This window comes from Balaenoptera borealis (genome assembly GCF_965194805.1).
Source record: "Balaenoptera borealis genome assembly, chromosome: 20".
Taxonomy (NCBI): domain Eukaryota; kingdom Metazoa; phylum Chordata; class Mammalia; order Artiodactyla; family Balaenopteridae; genus Balaenoptera; species Balaenoptera borealis.
In genome coordinates, this window is record NC_138879.1 from 14,572,239 (window position 1) to 14,596,751 (window position 24,513).

The following is a 24,513-nucleotide window of genomic DNA, read 5'->3' on the forward strand; positions in this document are numbered from 1 at the left end:
GAACGATCAGGTAACATAAGCCTCCTGAGAGTCAGGCTTAACGAAGGTAAATAATACGTGTGCATGCTTTATTTTCTAATGCATTAAAAGTCTCTTATCTCAGAACTGTCCTTTGTTGAACTAGTAGAAATTTCCAGTGAGAGGGGAGCAGGGCCATAGCTGGGCTTGGCAGCATCTAAGAAGTGTCCCTGTGGCTGTGAATTCTGCAGCCTCCCACGGCAGCTTTGTAAGGCTTTGAGTGAAATTCACTAAATGCCTAAGTCTCAAGTCTCTTTCCCATTCCTCTGGGGCCAGAGCTGCATCAAGACATTTTATTATATAGATCAAAGCTTTTGCCAGTTTTTAATCCATTTGAGGCTTACTTAGCTCCTTTCAGGGCAAGTTTTAGAGATCTGCCTGCTTTATGTAACAAGGGAAGAAATGTTACTAAAGAAAGGAATGATAAAGACATGAAGCCTGTGGGTTTTAAAAGTTTGATCAAATTAGGTTTTTCCAAGTCTGCAAAGGCTACATGTGATGGTATAGCAGAAATGAACATGAAGGGACAATGCATCTTGGATTCCATTGCTCTAAGAGAAACCTTTCCTTTGGGGGGAATGAAAATCAGGAGTGACTTGTTAAAACTGACTCTGAAAAGCAGAGTTCAGCTTTCAGGGAACTGCCCCCCAGGGTGAAGGGGGCTTCGACCACTCTCAGGAGGGGGCGCCTCCCAGGGAATCCCCCCTACACACCCCACACCCTTATTTTCGGTAATATTTCCTAGCTTGTGCTTGTTTGTTGAAGGCACATGGCTTGGGAGGGATATTGAGGCCAGAGCTGCTGGATCGCTCCATCCTCAGGATGCTCTTCTTTCTTCCTTCCTTCCTTCTTTCCTTCCTTCCTTCCTTCCTTCCTTCCTTCCTTCCTCCCTCCCTCCCTCCCTTTCTTTCTTTCTTTCTTTTCTTTCCTTTCTTTCTTTCTTCTTTCTTTTCTTTCTTTCTTTTCTTTCTTTCATTTTTGGCTGTGTTGGGTCTTCATTTCTGTGCGAGGGCTTTCTCCAGTTGCGGCAAGCGGGGGCCACTCTTCATCGCGGTGCGCGGACCTCTCACTGTCGCGGCTTCTCCCGTTGCGGAGCACGGGCTCCAGACGCGCAGGCTCAGTAGCTGTGGCTCACGGGCTTAGTTGCTCCGCGGCATGTGGGATCCTCCCAGACCACGGCTCGAACCCGTGTCCCCTGCATTGGCAGGCAGATTCTCAACCACTGCGCCACCAGGGAAGCCCCAGGATGCTCTTCTTGAAGCAACACAGAGCGGTGGTTCTGAGCTCCTTGTCCTTGGGCAAGTCCTTAACCTCCTCACTAACTAACTCCTCTCTCAGGTGGGGAGACTGATGGCACCTACTTGGTGGCTTAAATGAGTTAATACATGAAAGGCACTCGGAAAACATCAGGTGCCAAACAAGCTCTAAGTGTTAACTATTGTTATTTTTACCGACATTATCGCTACCTTCACTGCTGCTGCTCTTGGAGGGTTTAGAATGTGAGCGGCTGAGGTGTTTGGTTGACCCATCCTACAGCTTGAGGCCGGCAGGTCCTCCCAGAACAGATGGAAGGGAAAGGGCCATTCCTGGTTCCAGACACACAGCCAGGTTCTAGTGCAGCGGATAAGGGGAAAGGACCACCGTTCACGGGGCTGGAACCGTGGCCAGAAGGTGGAGAGGATCTGAACCTTGGAAACTGGCCGTGCACCTCCTGTCTTTGAGCCCTGCCCGCTCCACACACACCTCACCATGGGGTGGGGGGTGGTGTCCTTCCTTCCCTACAGGCCACAGAGCAAGGCCTCCCCCCACCACTCCTCATCCCCACCCCACGCTGCTGTCCCCAGGGCCTGTCCTCGGGGGGCCACCAGGCCAAGCTCTTTCCAGTTGTTTTATTAACTCTGTTAGGGTAATGTTTGCTCCTTCGTTCCTTCAACAAATACTCATTGTGGGGAAAACTGGAATATTTAGAAAAGGGAAACATTACCCATCGTTCCACCATTCAGAGATAGCCAGGATGACCATTCTGCTACATTTGGTACATTCTCGGTACATTCTCTCCTAATCTTTTTTCTTATGGATAAAAATTAATTAAAAATATATAGCTCCTTTTTCAAACCCTTAAAGAGTTGGGCAGATTGACTGTTTAGACTTGAGAAGGCAATCAGAGGTTCCCTAGCAGGACCCTGCTGTGTTTAGATGCATAAGCCAAAGCCCAGACAGGGCGTGATGTGCCAGAGATCACTCAGCAGCCTCGCTTTTCCATGCCGCTCCATAGCTTCTAGGCCAGAGCCAGAGGCTTGCTGTGCGCACCAGCTCTGGGCCCGGCCACCCGCGTTTGGGCCCCGCTCCTTCCTTATCCAGCAGCGAGGCCTTGGGGAGGTTACTAGGCACTCAACACCTTGGGCTCCTCATCCATAGCGTGATGACGGCAGTAGCCTCTTGCCTGTTGGTTGTGGAGATTAAACGCTTCATGTCAGCACTCAGAGAGCACACGTGACACGCAGGAAGCCATCGGTTTTCGTTGCTGCTGCTGCTGCTGCAAAGCTTGATCAGTAAAATCTTCCTGAAGGGGTTTGGTGGGGACCCTCGTCTGTCAGCCAGGTTTTTCTCTTCCATGCCTGGGACCAGTGACCTCAGAGCAGTGCCTGCAGGGGTGTCAGCAGTGTCAGAATGAGCCAAGGCTGGGGACCGTGACCCCTCAGGTTCAGTTTAATTAATTTAGTCTTCAGGGCTTTTGCTACACGGAGTTTGTCTGCAGATGGTCATTGAGCGTCCACGTGGACAGAGTGCCGTGTGGCACCATTTTTGCCCTGTTTCAAGATACCCGATTAACAACCCGAGTTTCCACCAAAGGGCTTGGATTCTGTGGAAAGATGACCATGTCCCCCGGGAAGAGGAAGCTGGTCTGTCTTCAGAGATGCCTGTAGTTGTGTCTGGCACGTCCACCATCTACATTTGCCTTCCAGACCTTGATCTGTGGCGCCTGGTGCCTTTGTTCAGTGCTGGGGCTGAAGCTACTCTGCCAGCGGAGTATTGCAGAAAAGTGGAACCAGGGGCAGTCTGTGAACTGCCTGTTCCTCTGGCTACACCCTCATCAAGAGAGCAGCTGCCTGAGGTCGGTCACGGTGACAGGGCCAGACTGTGGGGCTCAGCACTGAGAAGAATGGCACATATACTCTCTGACCAGATCTGTGTTGCACAAGGAAAAAATACCTTTTGTGGGAAGGGGAAAAAAATACTCATTTGTGGAACTTGGGTGGGGTGGGGAGGAGAGACTCTGATTTGGGACTGTGTTGACCTTGAAAGGTGGAGCTGTTTCCGAGAACAGTTACAGGTAGACAAAACCAAAAATGACATCTGTCCTAAAGGACACATCCAATTACAAGGAATAATACTAGTTTTCTGCAGTATCTGAGTGAGCAATATGGCACCAGTCTGTTTGCCAGGAACGAAACGGTCACTAATGTGGTTGTCTAAGAGCTGAATAACTCAAACATCTGTTCTTGGTAAAATCTGTATATTATTAAATCTTCCATTTTAAGAGCTTTTGTTTTTTGGATGCCAAATGTTGGCTTTCAGAGTGAAAATCAGCCATCAGTTACGGGTACAGGGAAGTGGAGGAGCAGGTAACATGAGCCAGGCCCTGTGAGCAAGGCTTTAGGGCCTCTTACCTCCTCCTGAGCAACCCCTGCCCCATTAAACCTGTTCCAGTGAGACTGAGGCCTTTTAGTTATTTTAATAGTAAATACGACAGTGAACTGCTGAGTGAAAGTACTAGATTTATTCGAGCATGGTAGGACTGCTTCTGAGGCCATGGGGTCTATTAAATCAACTACCAGGGAGAAGGCGGAAGAACCTCTGTTCTACTCGTCTCTGGTGACACGTACCAGGGCATGTGTACTGTCTCTGCTGGCATCGAGGTCTGCTCTGCACCAGGTGGCCCAGGCCATCATTACTCTTCTTCAGGCATAAACTTCCAGAGGACAGGGATTCACTTCAGCGTCTTGAGCTCTGATAGCTTGCGTTAAGAACTAAATAAACATTTTTTTTTTTTTTTTTTTTTTTTAAATTATTTATTTATTTATTTATTTATTCTTGGCTGTGTTGGGTCTTCGTTTCTGTGCGAGGGCTTTCTCTAGTTGCAGCAAGCGGGGGCCACTCTTCATCGCGGTGCGTGGGCCTCTCACTATCGCGGCCTCTCTTGTTGCGGAGCACAGGCTCCAGACGCGCAGGCTCAGTAATTGTGGCTCACGGGCCCAGCTGCTCCGAGGCATGTGGGATCTTCCCAGACCAGGGATCGAACCCGTGTCCCCTGCATTGGCAGGCAGATTCTCAACCACTGCGCCACCAGGGAAGCCCTAAATAAACATTTTGAGGTGGAGTGAGCAGTAGCTTTTGCCACAGTCTGAGTAGCAGTGGTGGTAACTGATCCTTCCCTCACAAGGCTGAAGAGAAACAGAAAAACAGCCCTCCGAGCTCCTCAAGTCCTTGTGTGAAGACTGACTGAAGTTTGTCATGTTCATTGTCAGTTGTGTTTCCCTTGTTGCCAGTGACGGGCCGGTTTTATAGGGACTTGTTGGTAATCAGGTGCCACCCTTCGCCACTGGACAGCCTCACAACGTGAAGACCCCTCATGTGATGGAGATTGTTACGGACCGCATGTCTGTGTTCCCTCTAAACTCATATGTTGAGGCGCTAACCTGCAATGTGATGGTATTTAGAGATGGGGCCTTTGGGGTGATTAAGTTTAGATGAGGTCATGGTGGGATTAGTGCCCTCATGAGAAGAGAGACCAGAGAGATAGCTTGCTTGCTGTGCCACATGAGGACACGGGGAAGGCGGTCTTTGGGGTGATTAAGTTTAGATGAGGTCATGGTGGGATTAGTGCCCTCATGAGAAGAGAGACCAGAGAGATAGCTTGCTCGCTGTGCCACATGAGGACACGGGGAAGGTGGTTGTCTGCAGGCCAGGAACAGAGCCCTCACCAAGAATGAATCGGCCAGCACCTTGATCTTGGACTTCCAACCTCCAGAACTGTGCCAAATAAATGTTGTTTCAGCCACACAGTTTGTGGTATTTTGTTACAGCAGCCTAAGAAGACTAAGACAAGACCCTTTGTATTCATGCCCTTTCCAGAGAACCTCTCAGGACTGGCTGCCTTACGCCTATTTAAAGATTTAAAAAATTGCCTTGCTCCTTAACTTCTGGTTTTTGTCCTTGAGCACTACCAAGACCAGATGGTTACAGGAAGCAACATTTTAAATGAAACGCCTCACAAGCAAGTCTTAACCTTTGTCAAGAGCCCAGAAGAAAAAGTTCTGTTCCCGCACTCACTCAGGTGAGGCGCATGCAGCTCGTTAGGGTTAGGGTGCCACTCAGAGCACAGTGTCTGTCCCCTCTTCACAGTGTTGCTACATTTGTCCTCAGTGAGAAGACCACCTTTCTAGTAACTGCTGATTTCGTCTTTCAGTCCTGCAAGGTGGGAGCTCCTGACTCACCCTTTATGTAACCATGTGGTTTCGGCTCCAGTTACATGCACTCCAAGGTTTTCAGGGAGCTTTTTCCCACTGAATCGTTGTCACAGAAGCGTGTTTTTCTTTGCACCTAATGTTAAAATTGTCACCTTACCCTCATCTGAATGCAAGCACGTCATATTAAGATAACTTGTTTGAATGTTTGCAGTTTATATCTGTATTTAAAGATTCTCAAACCATTCTTGACTCCTTCATATCTTCACTGAGAATGGGGGCTGAGCAAGGCCCCGTGGGTGGGCCTCATGGAGCATCTACAATGATATAAAAAACAGGCTTCATCCCCTATGCAGAAGCTTGGTCAGATGTCCTCGCCTTGCCTGCTCCCCAGCCTGGACAGGGCTCTCTGGCTGCCCAGTGCCGCCTCTTCCCTCTGGCCCTGTGTCCTCCTCTGGTCTGGTCCCCGTCGGCTATGGCAACAGCAGCAAGCTAGGCTGTAGCCCAGAGTGGTAAGAAGAAGGAAGTGGCTGGTGATGGATGAGAAAGGGGAGAGCCCTGCCAGGATGCACCAAGCGCCAGGCTGGACAAGCCGTGCAGCCTCCCCTGTACAGATGAGGAGGCCAGTGCCCAGACATCGAGAAACTTCCAGGGGAACTCAAGCCCTGGTCCACGTGACTGGGCTGCATGTGCTTTTCCCTCTTCCCAGCCTCAGCTCCCAGCAGCGGGGCCGGACCACACGTCACTGAGTAGAATGTCCCGATGAGTGGGGTGTGGGCCAGCTGTTTACCAAACCTGTGTCCATATCCCCTCATTTAAAAAACAGACAAACAGAACCTTCCACTTTATTATAACAAGTAAAATTCTGGTGCCTTTAATATGACAACCTTCGAAGGCAATACATACTAGTAATATTTATTGGAAACCTGACTGGGACTTTCAAAGGAAATGATTATGTCTGAATACATACCGCTACCAGGTAGTTTGAGGCTATTGATTCTCAAGTTAAATAAAGCTGGAGATATACAAGAAGAAATATCTTCTTTATTGATGTTCCATTTATATTGACTTTAAAATCTACTAATATCAAGCTTTTTGCCCTAATTCCCTTTCTACTGGAAGTGATTAATGACTAAATGTCTTTATTAAAGCAGATGTGCCCTTTATTTCCAGTAACACTGCCTCTGAAGAGCAAGCTAATTAATGATTTTTTTTTTTTTTTTTTTATAAATTTATTTATTTATTTATTTATGGCTGTGCTGGGTCCTCGTTTCCGTGCGAGGGCCCTCCCCAGCTGCGGCGAGCGGGGGCCACCCCTCACCGCGGCGCGCGGGCCCCCCACCATCGCGGCCCCCGTTGCCGCGGAGCACAGGCTCCAGACGCGCAGGCCCAGCAGCCGTGGCTCACGGGCCCAGCCGCTCCGCGGCACGCGGGACCCTCCCAGCCAGGTCCCGAACCCGTGCCCCCTGCATTGGCAGGCAGACCATCAACCACTGCGCCACCAGGGAAGCCCTAATTAATGATTTTTAAATGTTTAAGCAAGAAACAAAGCAGTTTTGTGTGTTGCTGCAAAGAAGACATTCACAACTGATCTACATATCACTTAATTAAACCAGGTCATTCACAGAAAATAATTATCTTCAATTATGATAAAAAGAATTTGGTGAAAGCAAAATGGAAATTATTCTGCCTTTAGTGAGGAGTTACACCATTAGTGCTTATTGAAGTTAAGAAAGCTATTATCTGAGGTGGTGGCCAAACAGGGGATAAGTTATTTACTGTAATTGCTTGAAAATGCGGTTGTGTGTGAACAGTGGTTTTAGATTAATTTCCTGCTTCCTTTTAGATATTGTCATTTGTCTTATGAGGATCTATAAAACTTTATTAACATTTAAACACCCACTTGAAGGACCATGTTTTTTTTTTTTTTCACTGTATTATTGATTTATTCTTTTTGCATTTTACAAAAGTTACACTTGTTGAATATACTGTTAGTACCCACAAGCCAGCTAGCGGATCTGTTTTGGATTTTTTTTTTTAATTTTTGAATTTTATTTTATTTTTTTTTAATACAGCAGGTTCTTACTAGTCATCAGTTTTATACACATCAGTGTATACATGTCAATCCCAATCTCCCAATTCATCACCCCCCCACCCCCCCGCACTTTCCCCCTTGGTGTCCACACGTTTGTTCTCTGCATCTGTGTCTCAACTTCTGCCCTGCAATCCGGTTCATCTGTACCATTTTTCTAGGTTCCACATACATGCGTTAATATACGATATTTGTTTTTCTCTTTTTTTTTTTTTTTAAATCTGAATTTACTTTCTGTCCCTAATTTATAGCTACTTTATTTATTTATTTTTATTTTATTTTTGGCTGTGTTGGGTCTTCGGTTCATGCGAGGGCTTTCTCTAGTTGAGGCAAGTGGGGGCCACTCTTCATCGCGGTGCGGGGACCGCTCTTCATCGCGGTGCGGGGACCGCTCTTCATCGCGGTGCGGGGACCGCTCTTCATCGCGGTGCGGGGACCGCTCTTCATTGCGGTGCGCGGGCCTTTCACTATCGCGGCCCCTCCCGTCGCGGGGCACAGGCTCCAGACGCGCAGGCTCAGTAGTTGTGGCTCACGGGCCCAGCTGCTCCGTGGCATGTGGGATCTTCCCAGACCAGGGCTCGAACCCGTGTCCCCTGCATTAGCATGCAGATTCTCAACCACTGCGCCACCAGGGAAGCCCTGTTTTTCTCTTTCTGACTTACTTCACTCTATGACAGTCTCTAGATCCATCCACGTCTCAACAAATGACCCAATTTTGTTATTTTTTATGGCTGAGTAATATTCCATTGTGTATATGTACCACATCTTCTTTATCTATTCGTCTGTTGATGGGCGTTTAGGTTGCTTCCATGACCTGGCTGTTGTAAATAGTGCTGCAGTGAACATTGGGGTGCATGTGAGGACCGTGTTTTGATGGGAAGTCCTTGAGGTGTTACGGAGCTTGGACTCTGTAAAGTCACAGCATAGTCTGTCCCACCTGCTGAATCATAGGACCCTGGGGTAGAAAAGGTCGTGAGATGACTGACCCCATTTGCATTTTAGACTTCTGGGCAGTGGCCACTTCTGCTGGTGGGCCTTCCCAGTGAAATTCCGCAAAGCCAAAAGCCTCTAAGATATGCTCTCATTGACATGAGTGTCTTTTCTAAGGAACAGGTGGTTTTTTTTGTTTGTTTTTTAACATCTTTATTGGAGTATAATTGCTTTACAATGGTGTGTTAGTTTCTGCTTTATAACCAAGTGAATCAGCTATACATATACATATATCCCCATATCTCCTCCCTCTTTCGTCTCCCTCCCACCCTCCCTAACCCACCCCTCTAGGTGGTCGCAGAGCACCGAGCTGATCTCCCTGTGCTATGCGGCTGCTTCCCACTAGCTATCTGTTTTACATTTGGTAGTGTATATATGTCCATGCCACTCTCTCACTTCGTCCCAGCTTACCCTTCCTCCTCCCCATGTCCTCAAGTCCATTCTCTACATCTGCGTCATTAAGGAACAGGTTTTTCAACTAAGGTACAAAGTGGTTACCCAACTTTATCTAGATAATCCTGGGGCTTGAACACGAATTCTTTTGATTCCATTCCTACACAATTTCCAGAAAGAAGAGGTTTCTAAAAGGTTTTGTCACCATGCTTATCATACCAAGCTAAACCTGAACCATTTTCTGTGCCCCTCCCCTCCCCCACCCCCAAACAATAGATAATTTTAAGAAAGACAGTGGTTCTCACTTGTGTCTTTAAAGAGCCCAGCTTGCTGTGAAGTCTCTGCACCTCTCTTCTGCCTCTAACCAGCTGGGACAACGCAGACTTCCTCCTGGCTTTGCCCTGGCGCAAACCATCTCCTCCTGCTGGGAGTGTGTGTCTTACCAAAAGTGAGAAGAACCCAGAGGACAGGACCCTGAGCTCACTGTGACCATTTTAACAGATGCTGAAATACTGGCAATTTGCCAGACGCTTGAACTGTTTCCAGAAACTTTTCTTTTCACAGTCTCTTCTTGCATGCATTGGTAGTACAGGCAATATATATAGACTTTCAATGTGATACCTACTTAGATACTTTAAAATATAAATTTTAATCTGTCACTTATAGTCATGTTTTTCTGGGGGGGGAAAAAACCTTCTGTTTTTTCTCCATTTCTCCAGGACTCTGGATCGATTTGGAAATGTCCTACAACGGGTCCTTTCTGATGACTCTTGAGACCAAAATGAATTTGACCAAACTAGGTAAAGAGCCTCTTGTTGAAGCCCTGAAGGTTGGAGAGATTGGCAAAGAAGGGTAAGGGGCTATATGAATTTACTAACCCAACCCTGGGGAACCACCTTCTTCCTCTAGCCCTTGAGAAGCAGCTTTGATGTGTATAGCCCCAATGTTGAGCACGAGCTTCATGTAAGTGCTTCCTGGCCCCGGAGGATTTCAGGGAATGGTTTCCTGGTTTCACCCGCTGCAGACCGTGAGTCCCCGCCTCTGCTCAGTGCGTAGGCCTCAGTGATGCCAGTGGAGCATACAGTGTCGATTACCTGGAAAGCATCCCTGACTCAGACCAGCCGGGCAGGCTGCACAATAAAATGCTTTGTGAAGAGAAGCATCATCCAGAAGCTTCTTCCTTCAGGTTGCAGCCACAAACAGCACTATGTGGGCCAGGCTGAGGTGCTTCAGGGGGCTGCCTGCTTTAATCACAGAGTCAGAATTATTTACAATTAGACGACTGATTTTGTAGCCAAGAGGGTGCTCCTAAAGTGTTTTGAGACGCCTTTCCCCTAAATAATACAATATCTATTTTCTTAGTAAATTCCTCTCTTTGTAGAAGATACTGCATCTGTTGCTGAGTTTGTCTAATTTAGTAAATATTCCCAATTTGTGAGATAGTTAATGAAGCTGATTTTTTTTCTTGGATGCCTGGAAGGGATAAGCCGGAACTTTCACATTCCCACACACCTTAAAAATGACTGCTTCAGACTACATATTTAAATTATATTATTGTTTCTACCAAACTAAAAATGCTGATTGGAGCCTGCTTCTCACATCTTTAGCCCCTTTGCATGGAATTGGCAGTACGATGATAGGAAAATGCCACAAGGAGCCACCTTCTCAGCATCTAAATATAAATATAAGACACAGGCTCTTAGATGTTTGCTTTATTATGATGCTGACCTGATGCTTGTATTCATACTTGTGGTGAAAGCACAGTAGATGAGGGAGTTGGATCATACATTTGAGAACATTCTCTCACTAAGGTGATTCTGAGTTATACAGGTGACCTAATGAAAATGTTCGTATTTTGATTTTTGGAGAATTTCACCTGCTGTATGCAGTCTAACCTGTATCTGTGCTATTTTCCTTTCACTTTTCTACTGTTTTGTTAAAATGTGTTTGGATTCGGCAATCTGTGGATTGTGTTTTCCGGTGAGTGGTATTGATCAGCCCTCCATGTAGCATTTCATACCCCATCAGTGCTGAGTCTCGTTCTGACCCATGTGACACCGCGAGGAAGCTTGTCCTTTCATCATGTTCCCCGACATAAAGGCACCGTTTGTAGACCTGAGAGGATTGAGATCAGGAGCATTTAAGAGGCTTTCCTGGGGGGAGAGTTGTACAGACTTCCTTGATTCGTATTGCCGGGGTCCTGATCTAGCCCTCTAGGCAGACTCAGCTTCTGTCCCCAGCTGCCCCGACTCCGGCCCCATGCCCAGCTGAGCGCCATCAGGCCAGCCTTGGGACAGCAAAGTTGCAGAACCAGCTGCCAGTAAAACCAAGCACCTTAGGCAGAAGCAGTCTTGAAAATGAGCTCTAACTAACCGGGAGCGGGACAGAGCAGACTTTGGTCAGGAGCATTTGTGCAGGGAGCCCTTTCTGGAAACAGCCCTGTGCTGGCCCAGGGCTGCTGGGACTCCATTGGAAAGAGGGGTCTTGGGAGCAGGTGGGGCCCCACCACAGCCAGGTCCCTGAGATCCTTGCCACTGAGGCGTTCCATGTTCACTGTTATTCATGCAGCTCTCTTGGCACAATTTCAAGTTCATAAACTCAGCTGATCGGAGGACAGACACGTTTCTGAGTAAGCAGTGCTTCTCTAGACTGCATGAAAAAAGTCCTCTGCGTTAGGAATATAATGGTATTATATTTAATTTATAATATATATCTAAAGTACCATTTTTTTTCCAGTAGAGTCTGGTATAAAATGTTTTGCTTCTTCCTGTGAGGGTGTTAAATTTTATGTTGAGGTGTAATTGGCTGTCATTTAATTTTAAAAGCACTTGGGAGGAAAACGCCTGGATAAATGAACCCTTAACCCATTTTTGCATAAAGGACCCCCTTGGGAATCTGAGAGCTCTGGATCCTTCCCCCAGAGAATGCCGACACATGCACCATTTGGCTCACAATCTCTGGGAGCTTCGAGAGCCTCTCAAAAGCCCATCTATAGCTAAGAGCCTGACCCCAGAAGTGATTCTAGCCTCACTCCTCCTCCTCAGTCAGGAGCTATGGAATCGCCCTGAGGCTGAATGCCGGAGGACAGGCAGAGTCCCTGCACCTGTGGCTGTTGCTGAGCGTGTGATCTTTGGTTTCCTTGAGGAAGCCTCTCCTAGAGCAGCACGTGTGAATGGTGGGTCCGCAGCAGCCCTTTCCTCCAGGCCCTCCCTTCAGCCCGTGGCCGCCTGTCCAGGGCCTCACTTCTGGGCAAGGGCTTGTCCCCTGCCGTCCCGCTCTGGCAGGGCCTCTGCTTTGTCTCGCTGCTTTTGTCTGTCCCCCTTCAAGTGTGCAAATGACTGTGCCCCTGGGGAGTACCTGAGGAGGTGCTGCTCAGCCTGTGGGAAGTCCTGCTTACTGTAGAAAGTTCATGAGGACCCTGAGGCTGGTGGTAAGAAATTGAAGTCTGTGTCGCTTCACTCTAGTGAAGGCCTTTCCCTTTGAAATGTGGGTACCCTTTATATTTCAGACATTTTTCCTTGAGTCTTTGTATTTCCCGAACAGTCTTCTTGTTACACATTGTAGCTACAGTGACTTTGGGGTGATAAGGCACTCAAAATGGAATTCAGGTGGTGAGCTGGGCAGTCTGAACTTTAGGAATTGGCCTGAAGGGGACCCAAGCGAGTCGGGAAGGGGAATGTGCTGCTCGTTGGCTGCTATTTATTTATTTATTTATTTATGGCTATGTTGGGTCTTCGTTTCTGTGCGAGGGCTTTCTCCAGTTGCGGCAAGTGGGGGCCACTCTTCATCGCGGTGCGCGGGCCTCTCACTGTCGTGGCCTCTCTTGTTGCGGAGCACAGGCTCCAGACGCGCAGGCTCAGTAATTGTGGCTCACGGGCCTAGTTGCTCCGCGGCATGCGGGATCCTCCCAGACCAGGGCTCGAACCCGTGTCCCCTGCATTGGCAGGCAGACTCCCAACCACTGCGCCACCAGGGAAGCCCGTTGGCTGCTATTTAAATGCACATCGGGGCGAGCATTTCCTGGAAGGCCCTTGGCCTGTCCGTGCTCTACCACGGCAGCCTGGGCTGGTGTGCACGTCCCTGTATGGGCCACCACCACCCCACCCCCCCCCCCGACCTCTGTATTGGGCCGCTAGTCCCCGGTGTACCTGGGTCCACCACCCCGCCCCGAGGCCCTGATATTCTGGGAGCCCGGTGCTTGTCGCCCACGCCGTGACTCAGTCTAGCTCTGTGGGTGTACGTGCACGTGTGTGTGGCAGATGTATGGGCCCGACTTCTGTTAAAGGAAACGAACGCACTCTCGTGAGCATGGTCCCCCTCCAAGCAGTCCTCACTGGGCTGTTTAATCTAATTATGCAGCCCTGACTTAAAGCATTTTTTGGAGCTGCTTTTTAGAGTTGCCTCCGGAGTCTGTGACATTCCTTTAAGTATTTTGAGTGACAGCAAATCTTCCTACTTTCTAGATGGATTGGATCTTTGAGAAATTGCCAGACGTCGTTCAGAGGTGATGGTGATTATGAGACTAAGAAATTAAATGTTTGGTTCAAGACAGAGAGTATCAGTGATAAAATAACGCACTTTTTCTTATGTATCCGACTGCAAGCGCATTTCCAAAAAGATTTTTAGCAGAGGCAGCAAAACTGGAATTAGCCCTTTAAGGTGACTCTTGAAAGGATATTACACTTATCTCAGATTCTAAGGTGTGTTTAAAAAAGTAGGCTTATTGCGTTCTAGCACATCTTATATAAGAATGTGCAGGGTGTCTTTCTCTGAAATTCATCATAAAGTTGAGATCACAAAATGCATGTTCAGTTATAAAACTTGAATATCAGCCAAATATTTAATTACACTTTTAATTAGTAAGTATTGGGTGCCGCATAATACAGCTCCCTATGCTGAGAGGAGAGGTACCATTTGGTCACAGTCAGAATTTCATGTCATCTGATCTGTTTTAACTGACAGAGCATTGTCTAAATGATTAACTTCAAGCCACAAAATTTGTCCTGTTCTCTGTCCTGTGGAGGATTAATTCAGGAACCCGAGAGCTCCCTGCAGTGCTCAGCCTTTGGCGTCTTCTGCCCCAGGTCTGGAGGCTGCCAGATGACAAATACCAGTGGGGACAGAAGGGAACAGTGGTTCTGCAGGTTTCACTGTGGTCCAGGATACTGAGGCAGCCTTTTGTGCTCTGTACCTTCCTTACCTGGCAGCATGAGGTCTGAGCCAGGGGGCACAGTCGTTTTACTGATGGAGAAGTAAGAGAGGTTTCTGAGATGGTTGTGTTATCTTTGGGGACTTACCTCCCTGACTTTCTTCATCCCAAGACCCAGTGTAGGCTTTCTTGGGAATCATATTTTACTTTTTATATAAAAGAAGAGCTCTGTGAGGGCTGCCTAACCCTGGAAAGTGCGGAGATGGTTTTGTGACCAGCAGACACACGTGAGCATTTCCTGGACTTGCCCGGCTTCTGATGGAAGGAGGAGGAGTCAGGTGCTGTCCCCGTGGCCAGGGACAAGAGGCCTTTGTGTCTGCAGAGGGAGTTTCCCTTTAACACTGTACTCAAGCCTGTTGGCTAGAGCGCTGGCTCTAATGTTTCAGGGCCAGGATCAAGGAGGATCCGGGTGTCCTGCCAGGGAGGACATTTGTGCTCGGTCCTCTTACAGCCGGGCTCCTGTTTCAGGGCAGAGATTTCAGTGCCCTCTTCCCAGTGCTGGGGCCTCTGCTGGGCCTTCAAGTCCACACTGGCAGGTGTGCTCTGCCCTTGGGTGCCCTTGGCCCTTGTTGGCCAGGAGATGACTGCCCCCGTGGGCTTCTGGTGGCCCAAGGAAAACCCCAAAGGGTTACGCCCGCAGGAAGATGGGACCTAAGCTGCGCTGCCTTCCCCTGTCCTGGTGATTTTTGTCCTTATCAAAAATACAAGGCCCCCACGTGCCACAACTAAGAAGCCTGTGAGCTGCAACTAAGACCCAATGCAACCAAAAAAAAAAAAAAAAAAAATACAAGGCCCACCCTCTGCTTAGTGACCATTTGGTAGCTTAATTGTGTTCATTCTGTCCCCATTAAGTCTCTGAGCCTCAGAGATGGGCCCTGCTTTCTGCCTCTCTGAAGCAAAGCCACCATCCAGGGAGGGAGCTGCCTTCTGTGGGGCCCAAGCTTGGCCAGGAACCCCCAGGGCCGGCCCTCACAGGGGAACCTTGATCACTGGCTGCTGCCAGTGATCCAGTGGAAACTGAGGCTCTACCCTGGAAAGATTAACGAGGGACATTGCTCTCTGGTGAAGTTTTTTCTTACTTCATTTAAAAAACGTTGTGTGTGGGGTTTTTTTATAAATTTATTTATTTATGGCTGCATTGGGTCTTTGTTGCTGTGCATGGGCTTTCTCTAGTTGTGGTGAGCAGGGGCTACTCTTCTTTGCGGGGTGCGGGCTTCTCATTGCGGTGGCTTCTCTTGTTGCAGAGCACGGGCTCTAGGCGCACGGGCTTCAGTAGTTGTGACGCGAGGACTCTAGAGCGCGGGCTTCAGTAGTTGTGTCGCACGGGCTTAGCTGCTCCATGGCATGTGGGCTCTTCCCGGACCAGGGCTCGAACCTGTGTCCCCTGCATTGGCAGGCGGATTCTTAACCACTGCGTCACCAGGGAAACCCTAAAAAACAGTTTTAAATTAGTACTTTTCTTGAAAAGTTCCTGGGTTCTCATGTCAGTTGCTTCCTAGAGTCCCTTGAGATTTGTTGGTTGTTGGCTTTTTCTGTGACCTTCAGGAGCTGGGGCAGGTGTGGGCTAGGATACGTAATTTCACTAGGAAGGAGTCTTGAGCCAAAACTAACGGGAGGAAACTAAGCCAAAAAGCATAGTTGTTGAACTCAGCCAGAGTCAGGGGACTTGCCTGAACATCCCCGTCATCTGTGAGGTGGTCATGGTGCCAACATGAGCTGTCCCCTCCCCCGTGCAACCATCGTTCTTTCCACTCACCTTCCCATTGGCTACGCTGCACTGTTGACGAGATCACTGCATTTTGTGTGGACTGCATCACACTCCCACCACCTGTCTTTCTGACGCATGCGCAGAATCCAGCCCGTCAGGCCCAAGTCCTCTGCGGTCCTGCTGGGGACTTGGCACTGAAGGGTCTCCCGGGGGACCAGGCCAATCCGAGGACGCTTGGATTGGGCCTCTTCTGTCTGGGCTGGGTGGGGGAGAGTGATGACGCGGTAGCAGTGGTGGCGGTGGAGCCTGGCGCTGGGCCAGCTGCCGTGGTGACTCTGCCCTGATCAGTTGCAGGCCCAGGGCCTTCTGTCTGGCCGACAGCGACGAGGAGTCCTCCAGTGCTGGCTCCTCTGACGAAGACGACGCACCAGAGCCCGGCACAGGAGACAAACCGCTTCTCCCAGGGGCTGAAGGGTGAGTGGATCCAGCTTCTGGGGTCTTCAGGGGTCAGGGCTGCAAGTTGGGAGTGAGCTTTTATGGTCTTTTCCTCTCTGATCTTCCTTCCTCCTTCACTTTGAGTGAATGGTTTTTGCATTAATAACTAAAAGCCAGTGGGATAAAATTTCATGCCCCAAAGCAAAAGACCCGAATAGCTTTCCCTAATTAAGAGGGTCCAGACCAAAATGGTTTTCTTGGGCCGTTGGAATAAATAACAGAGAATTGAAGGGCGTGTTTATCACAAGGAGCACAGATTACACAACAGCTCCCCCTGGTGCCGATAGGGAGCATTACTTCCCTTCTGACGGGTCACACTTGTTTCTGTTGAGCTTTTAGTTCCTACAGTGTTGAAACATTCAGGTGATTTCTTCGGTGAATTTTGAAAACGTGGATCACTTAGCTGATCTTTTGGATCATGAACTACATTTTGGTGGCTCCCTTTGCCTGTTACTTGGACTGCTGAATGATCAAAGTGCTTAGGCTGCCTCTCTGTAAGGATCTTTTAATTATTTAAAGTGAGTGAAGAAACTAAAATGATAAAGAAACCAGGTGATTCAGAAGTATTTGTAAGAAAATATCAACCTATTCACTTTTGAAATCCTACAGAAGATGAAAAGAGAATCTAGATGTTTGAGGAATTGGGACTAAAGTTTGTGTGCATTATTTAAACTCTCCCCACCTGACCTTCTTAATTGCTTTTGCCTACACACATACACATACTATTCCTGACACTCTGGAACTGTGGAGGATTTTAAGAGCAAATATCCTCTCTTCTTAGGGCAGTCTTAGGTAGATATGACCTGATACAGGAAAGCTTGCTTTCCTGGGCTGCTAGCATATCAGCTTGATGTAGCTTTTTTCTTTAGATGCTCCTAAGCCCTTTGACAAGTAGTTGCTGCTCAGAGTTGGTGTGACACCATCTAAAAGGCAGGTGTTTTACTGTGTTTTGTGGCCCTGTTAATGCAGCCCGATTTCTTATTTGGTATGTAGAGATGGTGAGATTTCGCTCAGAGGACACTGGATTTATATTCAGTATTTGAAGGTTATAAAGGAGAGCAGGTGAGATGCCTTCCCTGCTTGCACTGTGAGAACTTGGTCTGACTCTCCTTTGTCAAGACTCAGGCTCTATCTGATGTCTGCACCTTGTCTAAAGTTGTAGTTCTCGGGACTTCCCTGGTGGTGCAGTGGTTAAGACTCCGCGCTTCCACCGCAGGGGCCCAGGTTCGGTCCCTGGTCGGGGAACTAAGATCCTGCACGCCGTGCAGCGCAGCCAGAAATAAATAAATTAAATTAAATTAAAAAATGAATAAAGTAGTAGTTCTCACCTGGGGGTTATTTTGTCCCCCCCTCCCCGGGACATTTAGCCATGTCCAGAGACATTTTTTATTGTCATATCTGTGGGGGAATGTGCTATTGACATCCAGTAGGCTGAGGCCAGGGATGCTGTTAAACATCTGGCAGCATCCACAACAAAGAATCGCCCAGTCCACCGTGTCAGTGGTGCTGCGGTTGAGAAACTCGGGTCTAAGGTCAGGTGAACACAGAGCCACCAAGTTGTTTGTGAAGGAACAAAGTCTATAATAACACCTGTCTGTGTCCCTCATTTAAAGGTATGTTGGAGGTCACCGAACAAGTAAGATTATGAGGTTTGTTGATAAAATTACCAAGTCAAAATATTTCCAAAAAGCAACGGAGACAGAGTTCATTAAAAAGAAGATTGAAGAAGTCTCCAATACGCCACTGCTGCTAACTGTCGAAGTACAAGAATGCAGAGGAACCTTGGCGGTCAACGTTCCACCTCCCCCGACTGACCGAATATGGTGCGTAGAGGGCCCCCTGGGGCCAGCCAGTGATTCCCCTTCTTGCGTGACCATAAAAATCCCAGCCTGCTGATCCTTGACATTATGGAAAGTACTTTCTCCTGGGAAGAAGCACTTTCAAACGTTTTTCATGGAACCTTAACGTTAGTTGTAAATCTGATTCTGCCTTCTACTGTGAGTGGTTAATTCACATGTAGAGACTCATCTTCACACGTTAGGGAGAGTTGAGGTTATTGGTGAAGTTTATGGGATGGGCTGTTTCTCTTCTTGGTCTTCCTCCTCTCTCAAGCCAACCCTTTCCACCAGTGAGGACAGCTGTCCTTTGTAGACCTCGTATTCTCTGCCAGCCTGGGGTGTAACTGCTTCAGCTGGCCAGTCCTCACAGCATCCTGCGGAGATAGGGCCATCATTATGCCCACCTTGCAGATGGGGATCACACATCCAGCAGAGTCCTGGGCGGTTAGGGAAGACTTCCCCAGGTCAGACCTGGATGTTGAGGCAGGAGCATGTGTGCTTGGTAACTGTGGTAGAAAGTCTTGTCATTTGACTGAAGCAGTGGGTCTTAACTCCACCTGCATATCACAGTCACCTGGGTGACTTGTTAAAGCTATGCCCAGCCCAGCCCCCAGGATTCAGCGGTTGGGGGACTAAGCCAGGATTGAGAATCACTGAAATAAATTTCTCATGAGCCCAGCAGAAGAAAATCACTATCTGTAAATCTCAATTTTAAATTGACATTCAGGGCTTCCCTGGTGGCGCAGTGGTTGAGAATCTGCCTGCTAATGCAGGGGACACGGGTTCGAGCCCTGGTCTGGGAAGATCCCACATGCCGCGGAGCGGCTGGGCCCGTGAGCCACAATTACTGAGCCTGCGCGTCTGGAGCCTGTGCTCCTCAACAGGAGAGGCCGCGATGGTGAGAGGCCCGCGCACCGCGATGAAGAGTGGCCCCCACTTGCCGCAACTAGAGAAAGCCCTCACACAGAAACGAAGACCCAACACAGCCAAAATAAATAAATTAATTAATTAATATTTTTTTTAAAAAAATTGACATTCAAATGTGCATAAGGGTATACAGGGATTGCATAAAAGACCTCTTTGTACCGTAAGCTACAGTTGTGTGAAAAAGATAGCTCTGTTCTGTTATAGAGTGAAACCAGCATGCTGGTACACAACCTTAGTGTTCAGAAGGGCTTGTAGGAATGATCACAAAAGGATTTTTTAATTGGCTGATCATTTAATGATGATATTGGTGTTTCCCAGTAAAAACTTTAAAATACCATTTTAGATTTTATTTTTAACAAGTAATGTTTTCACTGGAAGAACATGAAGAAAACAGAAAAAAAAAAGCCTGTAACCTTACCATCCAAAAATAACCAGTTAATAAGTAACTTACTGTGCATTTTTCCAAGCCTAATAACAATTTTTTTTTAAATAGTAAGAGTTGATACGTTTCTCCCTCTTCCAAGCTTTGACTTAGGAGTTACAAATGCCACTGCTCAATGGGAGTTCAAATTAGAGACCTCTAGGCTAGTGCCACCCAGGGCATGCTCGGGTGCTGAACTGTTTGTTATTAATCCACAAAGATAAGTGTAGATACTGAGAGTGTTTAGAAACATTTATAGCAATTTGCCATTTTTATTGTACAGGCAGACCTCATCTTACTATGCTTTGCTTTCTTGTACTTGCCGATATTGCGTTTTTTACAAATTGGAGGTTCATGGCAACCCTGCATTGTCAGATGATGGTTAGCATGTTTTTAGCAATAAAGTGTTTTTCAGTTGAGATACGTACATTGTTTTGCACACTTAATTGACTACAGAATAGTGTAAATATAACTTTTATATGCACTGGGAAACCAAAAATTCACGTGACTCACTTTATTGCAGTGATTAGCTTTATTGTGGTAATCTGGAACTGAGCCCACGGTATCTCCGAGGTGTGCCTGGATTTTTTAAAACATTGGTCCATGATGGGTTGAAGTTTTTAGTTTGATAGCATGCAGTCTCTTCACTGGATACCTTACCAACAATTCTGAGTGCCAGTCTGCTCCATCGAGAAGCCATAATTATGGTGTGGAGTGTGGAATGAAAAAGCAGGTTATAGAACGTTTCTATTTACGTATGCATATTAGGAGTGTGGGGAAAATTGATCCCACTTCCCTCAGTGGTCCTATCTTGGTTATGAGACTCAGAGAGAGAGTGTCTTTTATTTTCTGCTTTATACACTTGTATATTTTGGATTTTGTAACAGACATATCCTACTTTCATAAAAATAGAAACAAAAAAGATCCTTGCCATTTTAGGAAAAACAAAAACCAGAAACAATGCCCAGGTCATGGACTTTTCCAGTGGCATTTCCTGGCTTTCTTAGTTTGTCACAACTGTTCTCAGATCATCACGGCCCTGGGTCCAGGGACACAGGGAGTTCACAATTCATACTTGCTGCACTGAAGTGTTTTTTAGAAGGGATTTTCGGAAGAAGAGAACATTTAAGTAGTGATAAAGCCTTGTGTAAATGAGGAATGTTTGCTCTTGGTATTGTCCACTTCTTTTCTTTGCTTCTAAATGTGGTTATTACTTGTCTTCTTTAAAAAGGTATGGTTTCCGGAAGCCACCACATATCGAGCTGAAAGCTCGGCCAAAACTTGGAGAGAGAGAAGTGACTTTAGTTCATGTGACAGACTGGATAGAGAAGAAACTGGAGCAAGAGTTTCAGGTACACCTGCAGTGTCATCTAGTGTTTCATGCTGAGGCTCTAAAAGCTCTGGGTAGAACAGAGGTTCTGAACTTCATGTGGGTCAGGATCCTCCTTGGAAAATCTGGTGAAAGCTATGGACCTCAGGAAAGTACACATATGATCAAATAGGCATAAAGTTTTAAAAACTCTGAAACTCATCCACAGAACCCCGTGAAGTAGTCTTTAGAGGAAACTCAAAAGGTAGGGGTCAAAGAGCAAAATGACTGTCTTGTACCAGTAGGCCCGGCGAGGGTTAAGCCGTCCATCTGCTGGGGCTATCTTTGGACTTTTTCCCCGGGTGGGGCCTGGAATTGACCAGCTAGTAGCACCCGGGCTGTGGTGGTTCCTGCCCTTGTGTGGTACCCACCTTGCTTGGTTTGTTTTCAACAAACAAATTGTTTGTTGCAACAAACATTCCGCGTGTAGCTACCACCTACCCTGGAAGTCCAAAGATGAATCAGGCCTGTCCCTCCCCTGTGGATCTTCTAGGGTAGTCTAGAGATCTTCTGGAGTTGACTAAGCCAGAGCTCATTCTCTAAGCCTGTCTTCTGCATTCTGCCACCAAAGGAAATAGCAGTGTAGCTGAGGCCCTGGAATGAGCTGTTTCTATCAAATTTTTATCAGGTTTTTGAGGCATAGTTGTCTTTTAAGGTTTTACGGATTAACAATTTACTTTGTAGTAAATTTCAGCTTTTGAAGAAGACCGGTATTATTTTTGCATTAGTATATTTTGAGTTATTGCCTTTAAAATTATATATTTTTTATTATTTAAAAGCTATAGGTTAAATATAACTAAAAACCAGTCTATGGAAAGCTTAATCTTATCTCCAAAAGGAAAAGTACTTTGAACCTAATAAGGGGAAAGACAATCTCATGCCTTCAGTTCGTTTCCTTTTTCTTATCTCCCTAGATCCTGCATTAGGAATTTGGGTGGGTCATCTCTTTTAGGGGTATTGGGATATAAGGGTCATCTCTTTTAGGGGGCAAACTTTGGTGCATGGTATTTTTGAGGCAAGTTGGGAAGTTGAAGGGTAACTGCTTGCATTCTCCCATGGCCACCTGTTTTTGTTTTTGCTTTGGAAGAAAGCATCGCTGAAGTTGAATACATTGCCAAAATTCACTTACATAAAATTAGTTTATAAACAGATAGGCAAAGCACCATTACTGTCAATCACTCATTATCCTTTGGGTGTTCACTATAGTAGGATTTCTTTCATACGTAGCTTTAACTGGTTGTGGTTTGGAAAAAAAAAAAAATTAGCTTACATTTTTGTTGCTAGGATTTAAATGGGTAAGTTGGCTTATGTGTGTTGGAATATGTGTTCTGGATATAGTAATTTGGAAATACTGTGAGCAGCTTACGCTCTTAATTCTCTTAATGTTATTTATCAATTCATGAGTAATTTTATTATATGTACATGAAATCAAAGGCTGCTTCTTCCTCAGAGCTTATTGGGTTCTCGTGTTCGTGCACTGGTGTGATACCTCAACGCTTTCTAGATATCATAGAGGAATTAGTTTGGAATGTGTAGGAAAAGTTGTTTCATATGTATTTTAAAAACTAGTCTAAAGCCTAAAATTATTATCAGAACTCACTAGGGCAACTCTGAGAAAAGAGCATTCTTCCACATGCCTGTTCCTTCTTTCTACAGAAAGTTTTTGTCATGCCAAACATGGACGACGTTTATATCCCCATCATGCACTCGGCCATGGATCCCCGCTCCACTTCCAGCCTCCTGAAGGACCCACCGCTGGAGGCTGCTGACCAGCTGTGATGGGTGCAGACCTGGTGTTCCCAGTATTGAGATGAAGCTCAAGGTGTGGGGTTCTCGGCTGCCATCTGGGCTGTAGCACTGGCCTTTCCTCGTGCCACAGCTTCTGCCCTCTGCCTGCCGGCGCCCATCCCACTGGGAGGTGTCCAGTGAATGGGGTCCAGCTTGCCTCCTGCAAAGCTTTGACTCAGCAAAGGAAAACTGGAAGGATCATCACGGTGGATCCAGAGATTACAGGTGACTCCCACCATGGCTTTTCTAAGTCTACCAGTTTCTGTGGCAGCAAAAGAGCACATTGAGAGCGAAGCTGCACAACTGGAAGGCTTCCCCTTGCCTCCTCGATGCCTCCAAAGCTTTTTCTCAGGCAGCCAGTGCAGTGGAATGTTTTCTCACTTTTACAGTTCGTGTGATGCAGCCCTCCACACCAAGAGAACGTCAGTGTGGTTACACATGTGGAGGGTGGGGAGTGGAATTTTGTGAACTATTTCTTTGGTGATAAAAAGATATGCATAGCAACTTACTCTTCTTATTGTGCGTTTTGGAAGCAAGTAGCCATAGAACATACACTCTAACACACTATCAGCTGGGGCGGGAACCGTGGGATTTATGTGACCATTAGGCAAAGCCATGAGATCAAACCATCCCACACCTTTTACCAAGGAGGTACAATCACCTGGTTTCTGACTAATCCCAAGTGTTTTCCTGAGACGTGAGCATATGTGGAAATATCAAACAAACGTAATGACTGGACTGGGGTGGGGCCAGAAAGCCAGAGGCACCGTCCTTCCAGCTGGCACTTGCTGTGAGCTCTGGGAAGCTTTAAATAGGCATCTTAAATGCTTTGTTAACCTAATTGGTTTGGGATGTTTCCTGGGCAGTTTCCTTTTCTGATGGCCAAAACCCGGAGACTGCTCTCTATCATCTTGAGTCAAGACGATGCTGATGTTTGCTCAGCATCAAACACTTGCTGTTTGTTCAGCATCAAACACTACAGATCTCAAAATTAACGTGACATTTAACGTTGCCAACTTTATTTTGTGCATTTGTGTCAGAACATTTAGTTTACAGGTTTCGGGGCTCTCTCAAACTGTGTAATTTGCTTTGAGAAGTACACTCAATACAATTTTTTAATTGTTTAAAGCTGCATTCAACATCAAACTTACCTTGGGTTAACTTTTGACAACTTACATCTGTGGACAAAGCTAATAGTGGTTTTTTAAACAGCAACAGCACCTTGCCTGAACGGGACTTTAAAGAAATTAATATATTGAAAAAAACATATTTGAACCCTTATTTGATTACTTTAATTGCACCATTAAAACATTTGACGTAAATTATTGGACCATTCCAGTCAGTGTACTGTTCTGATTTCTCATCGTGTAGGCCAATTTGCCTGTCAGTGCGCATGTCTTGTTCGCTGGTCTTATAATTTTTGTGCAATAATTAAAGGCAAAGGACTAGATGCACTGTTGTGTAAAGAGATTACACATGACTGTACCCTATTGCACTTAATCAAATAGTATGTGGGGATTTACAATCGCTTGCATTGTTTCACAAAATAAATATCTCATGTCAAATACTAGATACGCATCTAAGTTATTTCTACTTGATCCTGCTTAGATAATAGGACCAGAATAAACTGTGGTACAGAATAAACCTGGGCCCTCAGCTGCCAGTAGCAGCTTCAGCTTCTTGGGTGGTCACTGGACCGGTTCTGTTGAGGATCCAAAGTAGACCACACCCTGATATAAGGAAGGCGCTATTATCCTCGATTCGTATTTTTAAAAGTCCTGCTCCTGAGCTAGAGTT

General features: G+C 46.6%; 1 protein-coding gene across 3 annotated transcripts in view; it reads left to right on the forward strand.

The window, feature by feature from the left end:
- The window catches only part of TEX2 (testis expressed 2), a 106,110-nt gene extending 81,824 nt beyond the window's left edge, over positions 1-24,286 (forward strand). For 2 of the 3 annotated variants that reach the window (XM_082373668.1, XM_082373669.1), the window contains exons 8-12: positions 9,681-9,813; positions 16,227-16,352; positions 17,987-18,196; positions 20,791-20,911; positions 22,585-24,286. In XM_082373668.1, coding sequence (XP_082229794.1) covers positions 9,681-9,813; positions 16,227-16,352; positions 17,987-18,196; positions 20,791-20,911; positions 22,585-22,707 — 713 coding nt within the window. In that variant the 3' untranslated portion in view covers positions 22,708-24,286. Of the gene's footprint in view, positions 1-9,680; positions 9,814-16,226; positions 16,353-17,986; positions 18,197-20,790; positions 20,912-22,584 lie in introns of those variants that run through there. The other variant, XM_082373670.1, reaches the window with a different exon arrangement.
- Positions 24,287-24,513: the final 227 nt, after the last annotated feature.